The following is a 13,502-nucleotide window of genomic DNA, read 5'->3' as shown; positions in this document are numbered from 1 at the left end:
CTCATCACATACAATTAATATGCAAAAGAGGAAAACAAAAAAATAAACACAATACTTACAACTGTAAATTTGGTTCATTTACCCATGACGGAAGGTTGTTTGACAGATTATTGTATGACAAATCTCTGAAAAACGAAAATCAAATCAAATGAAGGATAGTAACTGATGAATGAAGTTCAAAAATTGAAATTGGTGCATAAAATAAAATTTTATGTTTAAAATGAATTTCTTGACCACCTCCTATACTCATAAGTTCAAGAAATATTGATAATGTAGAATAATTTTACAAGGTCATTTTTAAATATACTCCAAAAGCCATGTAGCATATAAGTTTTTATTGTTATGCATAGATGGGTAAACTAAGTCATAATTAAAGTAAAGTTTGACTCTAGGTTTAGAAAATGTTTTTTAACTGTATGAAAATATTTGGGTCGAAAATCTCTCGAGTTGAAAAGATTCAACCGATGTCAGAAAGAAGCACTATGCCATCACCTCATTATGTAAATCACTTTCAAATATATGAAAAATTGAAAGCATCATTTCTTGTGAGAGTAGTTGTCAATATTTGAGTCTTATTATAATATCTAAGGTTAAGCATCAATTGGATTTTTCAAACTTCAGTCTAATCCATTCTAGATCCAAGAAAATGGATTGGATTTATAAACCTAATTCATATTAATTAGATAAACTGGATTTTTTTCCCTATCCAAATTAAATTAGATTAAATATAAATTCAATTCACTTTGTAAATTAGATTAAATCTAATGAGATTGACTTGGTTCGATCTTCGGTTTAGAATGACTCAATTCAACCTATCGGCTCTGCCAACTTAGCTCGATCTTTTTGCTCACGTTGACGCAACCCAACTTTTCGGTCTGAGCCAACTTGGCAAGACCTTCTAGCTTAGACTAACTCCCCACAACTTTTGGCACGAGCCTACTCGACACAATCTTCGATCTAGGTCAACTTGGCATGACCTTCGACCTAGGCTAATTTGACAAAACCTTTGACTTGAGGTCATTCTATTAGATCTTGCACCTTGGTCGATTTGGCTCGATCTTGTTCCCAACTGCCTTGGTTTGGCTTATACACACTTTTATTTTGGATTTTCAAAATTAAAAAAAAAATGTCCGAAATCCAAATTTGATCCACATTAGATTAAGTGGATTGAATTTAAAATCCAAAATAAGGATTTGGATTTGAGAAAATCTATTTAAATGGATTTAAAATAATTATAAATTTATATTTATAATTATAAATGAGATTTCACAACTTGGATTTTGAGAAAAATCTATTTAAATATATTTAAAATAATATAAAATTATATTATTATAAATGAGATTTCATTTGAATCTCTCGTCCAGCTCAAGTGGTATTTATTTAATGCACTTATTTTGAAGATGGTCCTGAAGTGGAGTTCTTTTCCATCCCTAACTCTTTGTCATCTTTCCTATTTCATTTAGTTACATTGATATATTATTTGTAGTATATATTCTTTTTTATTTCACATCAAGTTTAATTTCCATTAGGTTCTTGTACATGTTCAGTATCATGTCCTTAGTTTCTGTAAGTTTTCATGTTGTTTGAAACTATGAATGTAGCATCTCGTTATAACTCTTCATGAATTAAGGCAAAGATGAGGTTTAACTCTGCATGAATTATTCATCTGTTTCTAAAGTTGAATAAGCAAAGTAATAAATCAAGTCCATCATAATTTAGATAGCCCAATCTTACTCACATATTTTGAAGAGATGAACTTTTTTGCCGAGGCAAAGAGCCACTAAGCATGTTATTTCCAAGAAACCTAAAAACAAAACACCCTTCAAACCTTGTAAGATGGGGATAATATATATATATATATATATATATATATATATATATATATATATATATATATATATATATATATATATATATATATATATATATATATATATATATAACATTTTGGATTGCAATATGACAACTTACACATAAGAGAGTGAACTCAAATTGAAAGTTGATTCTGGAATTTGTCCTGAGATGTTGTTAAAGCTTAGATCCCTACCAATAATAAATTTTTAATCATTTTTAGGATAGGGCACAACTAAAACTATTTGACATGATATATACTAGTTTCTATTTTGCAAAATAAAGAAATGATAATACCGAATATTTTATTTTTATAGAAAATAATCTGAAAATTTGAGTTTTTTTTTTGACATTATAACATTGTAAATAGTGAAATAAAAAATTTTCACTAAAAATATTATTAAATAACAACTAACTTTAAAATAGATTCTATTATAAATAAAAATTATAATTAATCTGTGAATCAGATTTTATTATTAATTACCCTTTATTATTGATTCTAAATTAGTGTCTAACGTATTATTAGAAATTAATTATTGATTCTAAATTAGTTAAAGTACACCAATAATGTCAAGCTATAGAAAAAAGAAATCATAATAATTTAATTCGATTTAAGAACATGAGTACTTTTTAGAATATCGCTTAAATAACTAATTAGTAATTTCTTGCTTAATTTATTGCCTAGCATTCTTGTCAATTTGAATGTCATTCTTATCAAGTTTAACACAAATACAAGTAATACTTACAATTGAGTCAAATTATGAAATTCTCCAATGAATGATGGAATTGAACCAAAAATATTGTTATTCCTTAGTACCCTGCAAAAATTATATAACATTTAGAAAGATAAAAAACAAGTAAGAGAACTTGATTTGCATTCTAGAGTAACTTATGTCTATTAGTGCAGAGAGGGCCTTACAATGTATCTAAAGATTTCATATTTCTTATAAATTGTAGTGAGGAGCTTCCATTGGAGATGTCACTTATTCTCCTACATTCACATTACATGTCAGAAATTATTTATTAGCATTCATCAATTAACAGTACTAACCATGGAAGAAACTAGTGATCATACTTACAACTCTATCAAAGAAGTCAACTTGGAAAATGATGAAGGTATTGAGCCATTAAAAGAATTTCCTTGAAGCCTCCTATTAATACAAAACTCACTAAAGTTTTCGGTGTTTTTTTTTATCAACAATAATAAATATATTAATAGGGACAATAGGGTTGTCTCAACCTAAATATAACAAAACAAAGTAAGAAGAAAAAGAAAAAAAAAACAACAAGAACAAATCTAAATCATACATTTTTATTTTCTATAATTGTTGCCCACCAAATTACAAGAAAAAAAAGTATAATAAAAAAGGAGACTAGAACTTCTGAAATAAAAAAATGAAAATAACCATAAAAGAAAATTTTAGTTTCACATCCTATATAATTCTTTTTTTTTTCTCAAAAAGCTTTTCACATACTTAATAATAAGTAAAATTCAGGTTTTCTAAAGATAAAGACTTAAAAAATATTCAACATCAATAAAAGTATGAAGAAACTTTGTTGTTATTAGTCAATTTATTTTTTTAATGTAGATATAAATTTCTTTCTTTTTTGTTTTGTTTTATTCTTTTCAAGAGAGTTTGCTTTATAAGTTTTTGTTTTAAGTATGAGTTGGTTTGGTTTCCATGTTATTTTTTTTTTTATAAATTCTTTCATGTAATGGCACATGATTATTGAATTTTTGGATATCAGTCTAACTAAATTGTTATAATTTATAGTAATACCTAATATAAATTTTATAAAAAAAAACAAAAAACCATGAAAAAACTATATACAAAATCCTAACACATTAGTCCAAAATTTAAACACAATATATTAAGTCTTATGGGTAAATTCTTAACCCAAAAAATAGTTGACTTGCAATGTTATCTTACAAGACTTGAAGCTTAGTCCAATTCCCTATAAAGTCTGGTATTTGGCCTCCAAATTCCATGTCTGAAGCCCATCTGAAATGAATAGAAAAACCTTTGTTGTTGTAGAAGTTCCTCTTCTTTGTTTTTTAAAGAAATAAAAAATAAAATCAATTATCATAAGATACATGAGAACAGAAATAATTTACACTGCCACCAAATTTTTAAGATTTTCAAATGTGGAAGGAATTGGACCACTGATTCCTGAACTATCAAAGTACCTACAAGGAAATATTCGTTTAAATTTATATTCTGTTGTAATCACAATAATGAGGTATCATATATAACTATGTAACAAAGTCTAATTCTTAATTAAAACACCTAATAATTTCCACTATCCACAACCAAAGCATTCTTCACAACAATATCAGCATAAACATATACAGACAATATAAAGAAGTGAACTTTAAATTTAACTTAATCTCACAATCAGCTTATAAGGTGAAATTTGTACTCATTTATATAATGAAACTGACATTATTTTTAGTTGATGTGAGACTTCCAACACATTCTCTCGTGCCCGTGAAATACATACATCTCATATGGAAGACTAAACACTAATAGATAGTCCGATAATGACTTGATAGAGAATGAAATAATAGACTCAACAAACATCAAATTTCGGTTAAACTCTAACTCGTAACTTTAATATCATATTATAAATTATAAATGAATGATAGAACAACAAAGGATTGTATTGATAGAAAGGTTTACTACACTGAACAACTGAGCAAAAGAATATATACACGAGAGACAAACATGAAAAGAGTAACAAATATAACTTAACTACTATATAACTGATTCTGTTTATCAACTAACGGTTACAATTTTACTTTGCTGCAATACTTCTAACACAGAAAATTTTAAAGTCTTTGGCATATTAATTTGTGGATTTGTTGATTTAAAATTGCAGTAAAAGTGTTTATCATAGATACTCACAGTTGTTCTAACTTTGTCAGGTTCCCAAGTTCTAATGGAAGAGATCCTGAAAATCTGTTTGTCGAAAAACTCCTACAAATATAACAAATAAATTCAACACCTGGAGAGAAATTTCTCATGACAACTTGGTTTTATGTATGTAATAAAAATCTTGCTCTAGAAAACTTATTTCAAGATGAATTTCATGCATTCCGAAAATCTTGTTTTAAAAATTTTGTTTCAGAAATCCTGAACCAAAAATTATGTGCTAGAAATTTCGGAAAACCTGTTCCGAAAGATTCCTAGAACAAGCAATCCAAAAGTCATTTTTATAAAAAGTAAAAGGGTTATTTTAAAAATTATGAGGGTGCAATTAAAAATTATATCTTTTCTCACAATTTTAGAGCCCAAATGAGCTTTGACTCAAATCAAAGTCTCTAATTCACACCATTAATTAAAATTTTATCACTAAAGAAATTTTATCACTATTGACACATGTTAACTAGAGGAAAATAGAAGATTGAAGTAACATACAATACAATTAATTGTGAAAGATTTCCTAATTCCTTTGGGAGCTCCCCTGTAAGATTATTGATGCCAAGAGACCTAATCAAGAACAAACCTAAAAATTGTTAACAATCATGTGTCTAAATAGTAAATATAAATAAATTAATGAATTGAACTTGTTTAAATGTGCCTTACAAGTATTGCATACGAGTTAGATTTCCAATGGCCGGAGGTAGAGAACCCGACAAGAAATTTTGCCCCAAATTTCTGCTTTCAAATTGACGGAACTTTATATGATAAATTGCAATTCTAGCTTGAAAACAACGAATCAAAGGCTAAAGAAAATGCATATAATCACTCCAATCACAAATGATGACACTAAGCTAGTTATACATATTGTTCACGGTGGATCAATAAATTTTACTTGTTCAACAAAATCTTGTTGAATTCTCAATAATACAGAGTAAGAAAACACAATAACAAAATTAAAAGAAACCACTTTTATTATTAGTCGAATGTTCTATATGTAAATAATCTAATACGATTATAGTGTACCGTACAATCTAAGTTCACAATAGTCTCTATCTATAGAAACTAAGTTTAGGGTACTATAGGAAACTGTTTGAAGAAAACAAAATCTTCAAGACATTTACAATAGAATTCACAAGACAGTTTAACTAGTCCCAAAACAGTCTTGAGCTCTCTTTATCATATATGGTTTAATGGCTTTTACTTGACATTCATGTTTGTGGTTTTTATGATTTTAAAATTCTTCATGGTCTAATGGTCTAATTGTACCCAAAGTTTAAAAATAAGTCTAAGAATAGGGATGAAGCTTTATATTTTATTTATCATATTCCAAATATAATTTATTGTAAAAAAGAGAACCATATTTAAAATGTTTCAAAGTGTGAGAGTGTATTACAAAGTTAATATACATTTTAATAAAAAATAAAAATAGAAATAAATTAAAAACACTTGATTATGTTTTTATTGATCACTTTTTGCATTGCCCTACTTATGCATTTTATGTTATTTAATTTGAAGTTAGTGAAATTTTTTACACTACTATTATGGAATTTAGAGATGTTATTTTCTATAAAGAATAAATTGACTAAAGCTATTTATGATGCATCTAGTAATGTTTTACCTTATAGTGATAATGGTATTCACTACAAGAATATATAATTCTACTTGGGGTTTTTTAGTTGAGGTTTTAAAACCTCCGGTAAAATATATACACAGAAAGGGTTTTAGAAACCCCAAGTAAGTTGTAGGGTTTTTTTTTAAAAAACCCCAGAAAATTATTCTCACCTTATTTATTTATTTTTTTCAAAATTTTCAATTTGGCTAAAAATGTTTTCTCTCTTTCTTTTGCAGCATCTCTTTCTATCTCTCGGTGCCCTCTTGCGCTCAAGGTTCGTGCCTCTCATTCCATCATTTTTTGCTTTCGTTTTCATTTTTATCTGATGATTTCATCAACAAACTGTGTTGATTTTATAATTACTGAAGAGAGTGTTACTTTGTCATTCAATTTTGTGCCCTAGGAAGAGGAAGATGAAGCAGTTGTGGCTCGTGCCCTAGGAGGAGGAGGAGGAGAAAGACGTTGCTCTTTCGATTTCATCGTTCTCCATGAAATCAGGTAATAAACACTTGCTTTTAATTTCGTTTCCTGCTTTCAATTTCATCACCATTCTTACAATATCGTCACTGTTTTTTCGATTTCATCTCTGTACTTTCATTTTCATCTCAATTTCGTCTCCCTAATTTCATCTTCGTACATCACTTCCTCTTTCAATTTCCCTACATCACTTCCTCTTTCAATTTCATCTTTCTTATTCATGTCGTAATTCACACGCTTATTTTACCTTTACGAAACAAATGAGGTTTTATATTCTGCTTTTGCCCTTGGGATCCTATTCATGTTTAGCATTCGTATAAGTCCATGTGCAATTTCTGTTTCTTATGTGTACTTCCCTACTTTAGCAAGAGAATTTCAAAATTCATATGCATTTCTGTTTCAAACTTCATATTAATAAAATTTTTTATTTTATCTTCCATCTTTTTTTTAATTCTCTCCTCATCCAATGGCGAATACACCTCATAGGATACACCTCACGGAATCTTTATTCTTTATTTTCTTTGAGATTTAGTAACTTTCACATTTTTTCTAACTTTCACATTCTTTTGTTGTTTTTTGGAGACTTGAAGGTGGCACCAATAAGGATGATGTTAAGCCAAAACTTAGAATACCTGAAGAAATTATGGTTGCTTATAGAAAAATTAGGGTAGTGCTAAGTTGTTTTATTTGATGAGTGTATTCTTTTCTATTTATTAAAATTCTTGACTTTTTAATTGCTTCTTCGTTGGTCTTTTTTTTTTGTTATATTCACCTTTTTCTATTGAAAAATGATGATGTTTAGTTTGGTTTTTCTTTGTGGTAGTATAGTTTGGTTTTATGCACTAGAAGTGTATCATAATAAAGTATTGCTAAAGGATAAAATCAGTAAGGAAGTAATGTATGATTCTTTGTGACTTTTATAGCAAGTGCTAACCGTGATTATCAATGTTACTGTTAAAACCATCATTTTTTTAATTTGTGCATCTTACATATATGTTAAATATGTAATAAAGTGTCACTATTTTTTAGCATTTATCAGTTGATGTTATCCAACATCTGTATTCATATAAGTTCATGCTAATGTGTGAAACTGCAGGAAACTTTTACTATCATTCAAGAAATATTATCTAATACATTATCAGGAATAAAGTAAGTGAAGGACAATTCTACCAGGTTTTACTATACAAGCTTGATGCCATCCACAAGGTACCTGGAGAAAACAACTTAGTATATAGTTATAACTTTTATCAGTATGTTGATCTCTAGTATTTATATTCTCTTTGTGTATAGGCTTGTGCATCTTTGAAACCTAGTTACCAACCACTAGTAACATTTGTAGTAGTTCAAAAGCGGCATCACACTAGACTCTTTGCAAACAATCACGATGATTACTTATTGTGAGCTTTCGCCTACTGTTTCTTGTCTATTAGTATTTTGATTTGCCATACATTACTTGTTGTGAGTTTTTTTTTTCTCAACACCAAGTATTTTCATGTTGTCCTACATTTTTTCATGCAGGTCAACTCAAGCCCTTATAAAGATGGATGGATAATTAAAGTTGAACTGAGTAACAGTGGTGAACTTAACTATTGTAGCTCTTTTTCTGTTTTATTCTGATATGTACTTTTGTTGATTATACGGGTTCAATTGGTGAGAATTGAAGTTAGAGTGCGTGGGTATGGTTGGACAATGCAAAAAATTTTCTTTTGGCTGAGGTGTTTGGATTGCACAAGTTAGTTTTTCTTTTGTAGCCTAAAGTTTTATCCTGTCTTTATATTTTTTTCCTATGTCATGAACAATCAAATGACTACTATTGCCCATTTTTATAAATTTTCATTTAATTAGAATACAAATACTATTCAAGGTAGTGTTCTTTTTTTCTATATTATTTTTTTCTCGGGGTCTTTAAATTTTTGAATCATATACTTTTTGCTTACTGGTCTTTATCATAATTCAATTTTTTAGATCCTCCAATTGTTGAGAACTTAATTCATTAGAGCATATTTTACACAAATTATTTATGCACTTTTAAACTAATTCTAAAGTTACAAAATCATAACACAACATCCAATCAACTATAATGAATGTCATTCTCACATAGTAAGTTTTTTAAAAATTAAGAAACAATTACATGACTCGTTTAAAAAAGCAAATAAAATTAATGAAACACATTATGATATAGTTAGATGTCATTATAAACTCTGTTGATAGCACTAGGGTTTCAAATCTCATGCAGTAGCGGGGGTTTCAAAAACCTCAAGCAGTAGCGGGGGTTTCAAAAATCCCAAGCAGTAGCGGGGTTTTAAAAACCCGACGCAGTAGCATAGGTTTCGAAAAATCCAAAGCAATAGCGGGGGTTTCAAAAATCTCAAGCAGTAACGGAGGTTTCAAAAACCCCAAGCAGTAGTGGGGGTTCAAAAACCTCATGTAAGTGGTGCTTTACCAAGGGTTGCTAAAAACCCTAGTAATCTGTTAGCCACGCTGGTTCTTCTAGGGGAATTGCAACCCTTGGTAAAGCCATTAGTGGGGGTTAAAACCCCCATAAATGCCAAATTTAACCCTAACTAAAAACAATTATTTTTGTAGTGATTTATGATGCTTGTAGTTATGGATATTCATTATGTGAATTGCATCTTTGTCACATTACATGTTTCTCAAATCAGAAAACATATTTTTTTTAGGTGTAGATTTCTAAGAAATTATAATACAATGACATGGAGAATTGTTACACTTGCCAAGTGTGTGTCAAACTGAGGAGTTTGTTGACTCGACAATGTTGGAAAAATTAGAAGTCATGATTAGTGATGTTGGAGTGTATTTGTTTGCTGAGACGATATATGAAAATATGTTTCACAATGCAAAGATTCCATTATACCCTAGTCCAACTAACTTCACACGATTATTAGGATTGTTAAGGTTGATGAATTCAAAAGCAATAAATGAAATGATCGATAAAAGTTTAACATAATCACATTGTTTTTGGAAAGGACATTGATGTACCATTGCACATGCATATGTTTGATTTGTTGAGGACTACATTAAGTAATGGCAAGTTTAAAAACATTCATATTCGTTAATTGTTACATATGTTATTAATAATTATTCAAATTTTGGTACATGCATGGTTTGTGTTTGGAGGGGGAGAGACATGACACTTATAGGTTTCCTCAACTCATTCACCCAATAGGTAACAAAGGGAAGAAAACAAATTTACTTTGCTCTATATATGTTATAAGTTATAGTAAATTATTTAAATATGTTGTAGTAATTAACTTTTTGTGCAGGCGCGTCATTGGTAGCTACTGATTATATCAATCCAAGATACTATATTTTTGCTCCATGCATAAGAAGCTTCCTACTTACTTTAAACAAATAGTAGGTTGGTAAGTCAAATTCAAGTAATGTCTATTATTACATCGACTTTGCATAAAGATTTTTGCTTTAGTGCTTACTCTATATATAACATATTGAGTTTAGGGAAAGTGCAACATCATAGAAGTTCACATGGATGTACCTCAGGAGATTTAAATTGCACCCTTCATTTACTTTTGTATTGTCGTTAATTGATCTAACCATGTTTTCTATGTGTTGTAATACAATAAACAAACAAAGAACTATGAGTGCGTGGCTACTATGTGTTGTGATGGATGGATACAACTGTGTGAACTTGTATTGATAGAGGTTGAGATCAAGTAATATGGTATAACACACTAATACATTTATAAACTAATACATTAATTACTCATGAACTTTTTCTAACTTTAATTCATATGTTGTAGTTTTTCGATGAAACACAACTATTAGACCGAGAAGCATTGGACAACGTGGGAAAATATTTTATTAACATATATAATATCTTGGTCTAAATGAAAAACTAGAATAATTAAGTATTTATAGAAATTATTTGTTTAAATTCCTAATAATTTTAAACTTCAATAACAATTGCTTTAGAATTTGTTTTAGTTACGATTGTACTTGTATAATTATTAATATGTTCACAATGTAAGAAATTGTAGAATCTTGTGTCTAAATGAATTTGTCTTGTAATATTTTTTCAGGATTGTGGATTGTTATATATGGTTAAGATATCATTAGATATTATTAGTTACAATATTATGTGTTACTTTGAAAGGTAACATACATTTTATATATTTTCTTATTTATAAACGTATAACCATATGTTCTCAACACACAAGGGATTCATCATATGTCTTTATATCTTTTACTTTAGCATGTATAAGGCATGTGTAACAAAATGCATATTTAAAAAACAAATCATGTGATGACGATTATAATCCAAACTATTATCGATTGGACAACTTCTAATGATGGTTCTATCACAAAACCATCATCATTTGTCAATGTTTTTTCTTTAGACATGGTTGTGCATCCATTGGTTGCAATTCGAAAAAGCTTTTACAATGGTTAGCTAAACAAATTTTGTTGACAAACGCAAACAACAATGGTTGCACTCATAATTGATTGTGTAGGACTTACAAGACACTCTAATTAACCATGTTTCATGAACCATCATTGATTATACGTTTTAACCATTGTTAAAGTTGAATCTTCATTTATTCAATTAAAGGAAGGAGAAATTATCATTTTGTATGTATATTGTTCAAATTATAACTTTATTTGTCAAGTGAAGTGTCCCCAACCGCACTATTTTGTTGTGATTGGTATCATTTTCCCTAAATAAAATGTTCTTAGTTTTACCTTATATTTGACATTATTTGAGAATTGTAGATTTAAATTATATGAAACTAATTGGTATTAAGGGTTTAAATGAATAGTATTTAAATAAGATTATTCTATTGTTAGGCACGATGATTATTAGGTCTTAGGCCCATCAGTTTAGACTCAAAGTCAATCTATTCTTTAACCTAATGTTAAAAGTCGACTTGACAATGGGTCGAGTAGTGATGAGTGTTGAAAGGTTAGGTCAGGTTTCGAGCTGTTAGTTATTAGAATAATGATTGCAGACTTAATAAAGATATTAAAGAGAAAGAATTTTAATGAAGAAGAACCTTAAAGAGAAAGGTTAAGTCATAAGTGGGGAAGACAAGAAAAAAAATTTATAATAGAAGGAAGAGATAAAACATATGCAGATTACTTTGAATGCTCTTCTTGATCGCATTCAAGTATTTTTGGCTAGAACAATTATAAATGATCTTTTACATTAAAACTCATTTATCTTGACTAATCATTATAAGATAATTTAAATTTATGCATGTCTCTTCTCTTTCATGTTTTTAATTTTCTTTTTCTTAGTGAAAATGATAAAAAGAAACTCAATACATACGCATGGCATTCCTATACACGGGCAGTTTTCTATACTAGTAAATGCTACATTCTAAGAACTACAATGGAATGTAGATATACAAAATATAGTAATCTTCATAGAAGAAAGATAAACCTTGAAAATATTACCAAATGAAGTAATAAACATTTTATCATGAGGTCAGTTACTATCAACTTCTACATTCGGGCAAGTGGCAGACCAACCACTACGAGCAAGAATAATGTATATTAATTTTTTTATATTATACAAGTGGATTAAATATTATATTGATCATGTGATTAAATTGTAAATTATATATATTTATATAATTTATACACCTTTTTTTTTTCTGCATCCTTAATACAAATCCCTATAGGTGAAACACAACTTTTCTTCGAGAGAACTATCTAAAAAGCTATATTCAACATCTAGTTGATGCAATTAACATTGCTTCCAATAGTTAAAAGAAATCCAATTCTACCCAGTGATACTTAAACATAAATGTAACTTAGTACAGCAAAAGAACATGTAATTTTTGCTTGAGAACAACAAATCAAAAGCTAAAAATGCATCAAAATAATTTTACATTCTCACTCAATCATAAGTTTTAACATGCGATAAATTTGTTAACTTTTATAATAACTACCCTAAAAGTCATAAATGAAATTATTTTTAATTAGTTGGCAGATGCACTAGATATACATATTATTTTTTACAGTTTTATTATAGCCATCATGACAGTTTATTCATTGTGATAAGCAGTGGTGGCGGAGCATAATGGTGGCAGGTGAGGGCCATGGCCCCCAAACGTTTTGATTTTTTTTATGATAGGTATTTTAATTTGTTTTATATAGATATTATGTATTTTGATTTTTTTATTATAAATATTAAATTAAATATTCTTTTCTTTTATAAAAATAATAATTAATGGTAATAAATAATAAAATATAAAATTATACATAGTAAAGAATAAAAAGATTTATCAAGATATTTTTATTATTATTTTTTATTATAGTTTGAGTTTCTCATAAATTGTTCTCATCTTTCATTTTTATGTGTTTTTGTTTTCTTTTGTATTTGAAAAGAAAAAAATATTTTATTTTTGCTCTTATTTCTCCTTTGTTCTCTTCCATTCTCGAGGAAGAAAAGAAGAATCGTTTCACTTGATAGTGAAATATTAGTTTAATAATTCATTTAATGAACATCTTTTATATTTTTTTTTATTTTATGAACATAGAAGAAAAAGTATTGTACTGTGTTTTTCATAATCAAATTTTAATTGTGGTTCTATTATATGTCTATTTTCTTTTGTTTCTCAAGAGAAAAATATTTATTATTTTTGCTCTCATATCTT

The 13,502-nt window shown here is 28.2% G+C and overlaps 1 protein-coding gene across 1 annotated transcript in view; it reads right to left on the bottom strand.

Annotated features, from left to right (window-relative positions):
* The window catches only part of LOC114169271 (probable LRR receptor-like serine/threonine-protein kinase At1g56140), a 37,437-nt gene that overhangs the window by 11,582 nt on the left and 12,353 nt on the right, over positions 1-13,502 (bottom strand). The window contains exons 4-14 of the mRNA XM_028054340.1: positions 5,439-5,510; positions 5,271-5,342; positions 4,758-4,829; positions 3,968-4,039; positions 3,783-3,854; positions 2,931-3,002; positions 2,771-2,842; positions 2,598-2,669; positions 1,972-2,043; positions 1,739-1,804; positions 60-125 (exon numbers count right to left, since the gene is read on the bottom strand). Coding sequence (XP_027910141.1) covers positions 60-125; positions 1,739-1,804; positions 1,972-2,043; positions 2,598-2,669; positions 2,771-2,842; positions 2,931-3,002; positions 3,783-3,854; positions 3,968-4,039; positions 4,758-4,829; positions 5,271-5,342; positions 5,439-5,510 — 780 coding nt within the window. The remainder of the gene's footprint in view (positions 1-59; positions 126-1,738; positions 1,805-1,971; positions 2,044-2,597; positions 2,670-2,770; positions 2,843-2,930; positions 3,003-3,782; positions 3,855-3,967; positions 4,040-4,757; positions 4,830-5,270; positions 5,343-5,438; positions 5,511-13,502) is intronic.

This window comes from Vigna unguiculata, chromosome 11 (genome assembly GCF_004118075.2).
Source record: "Vigna unguiculata cultivar IT97K-499-35 chromosome 11, ASM411807v1, whole genome shotgun sequence".
Classification (NCBI taxonomy): Eukaryota; Viridiplantae; Streptophyta; class Magnoliopsida; order Fabales; family Fabaceae; genus Vigna; species Vigna unguiculata.
This window is presented reverse-complemented; position numbering and strand designations above follow the sequence as displayed.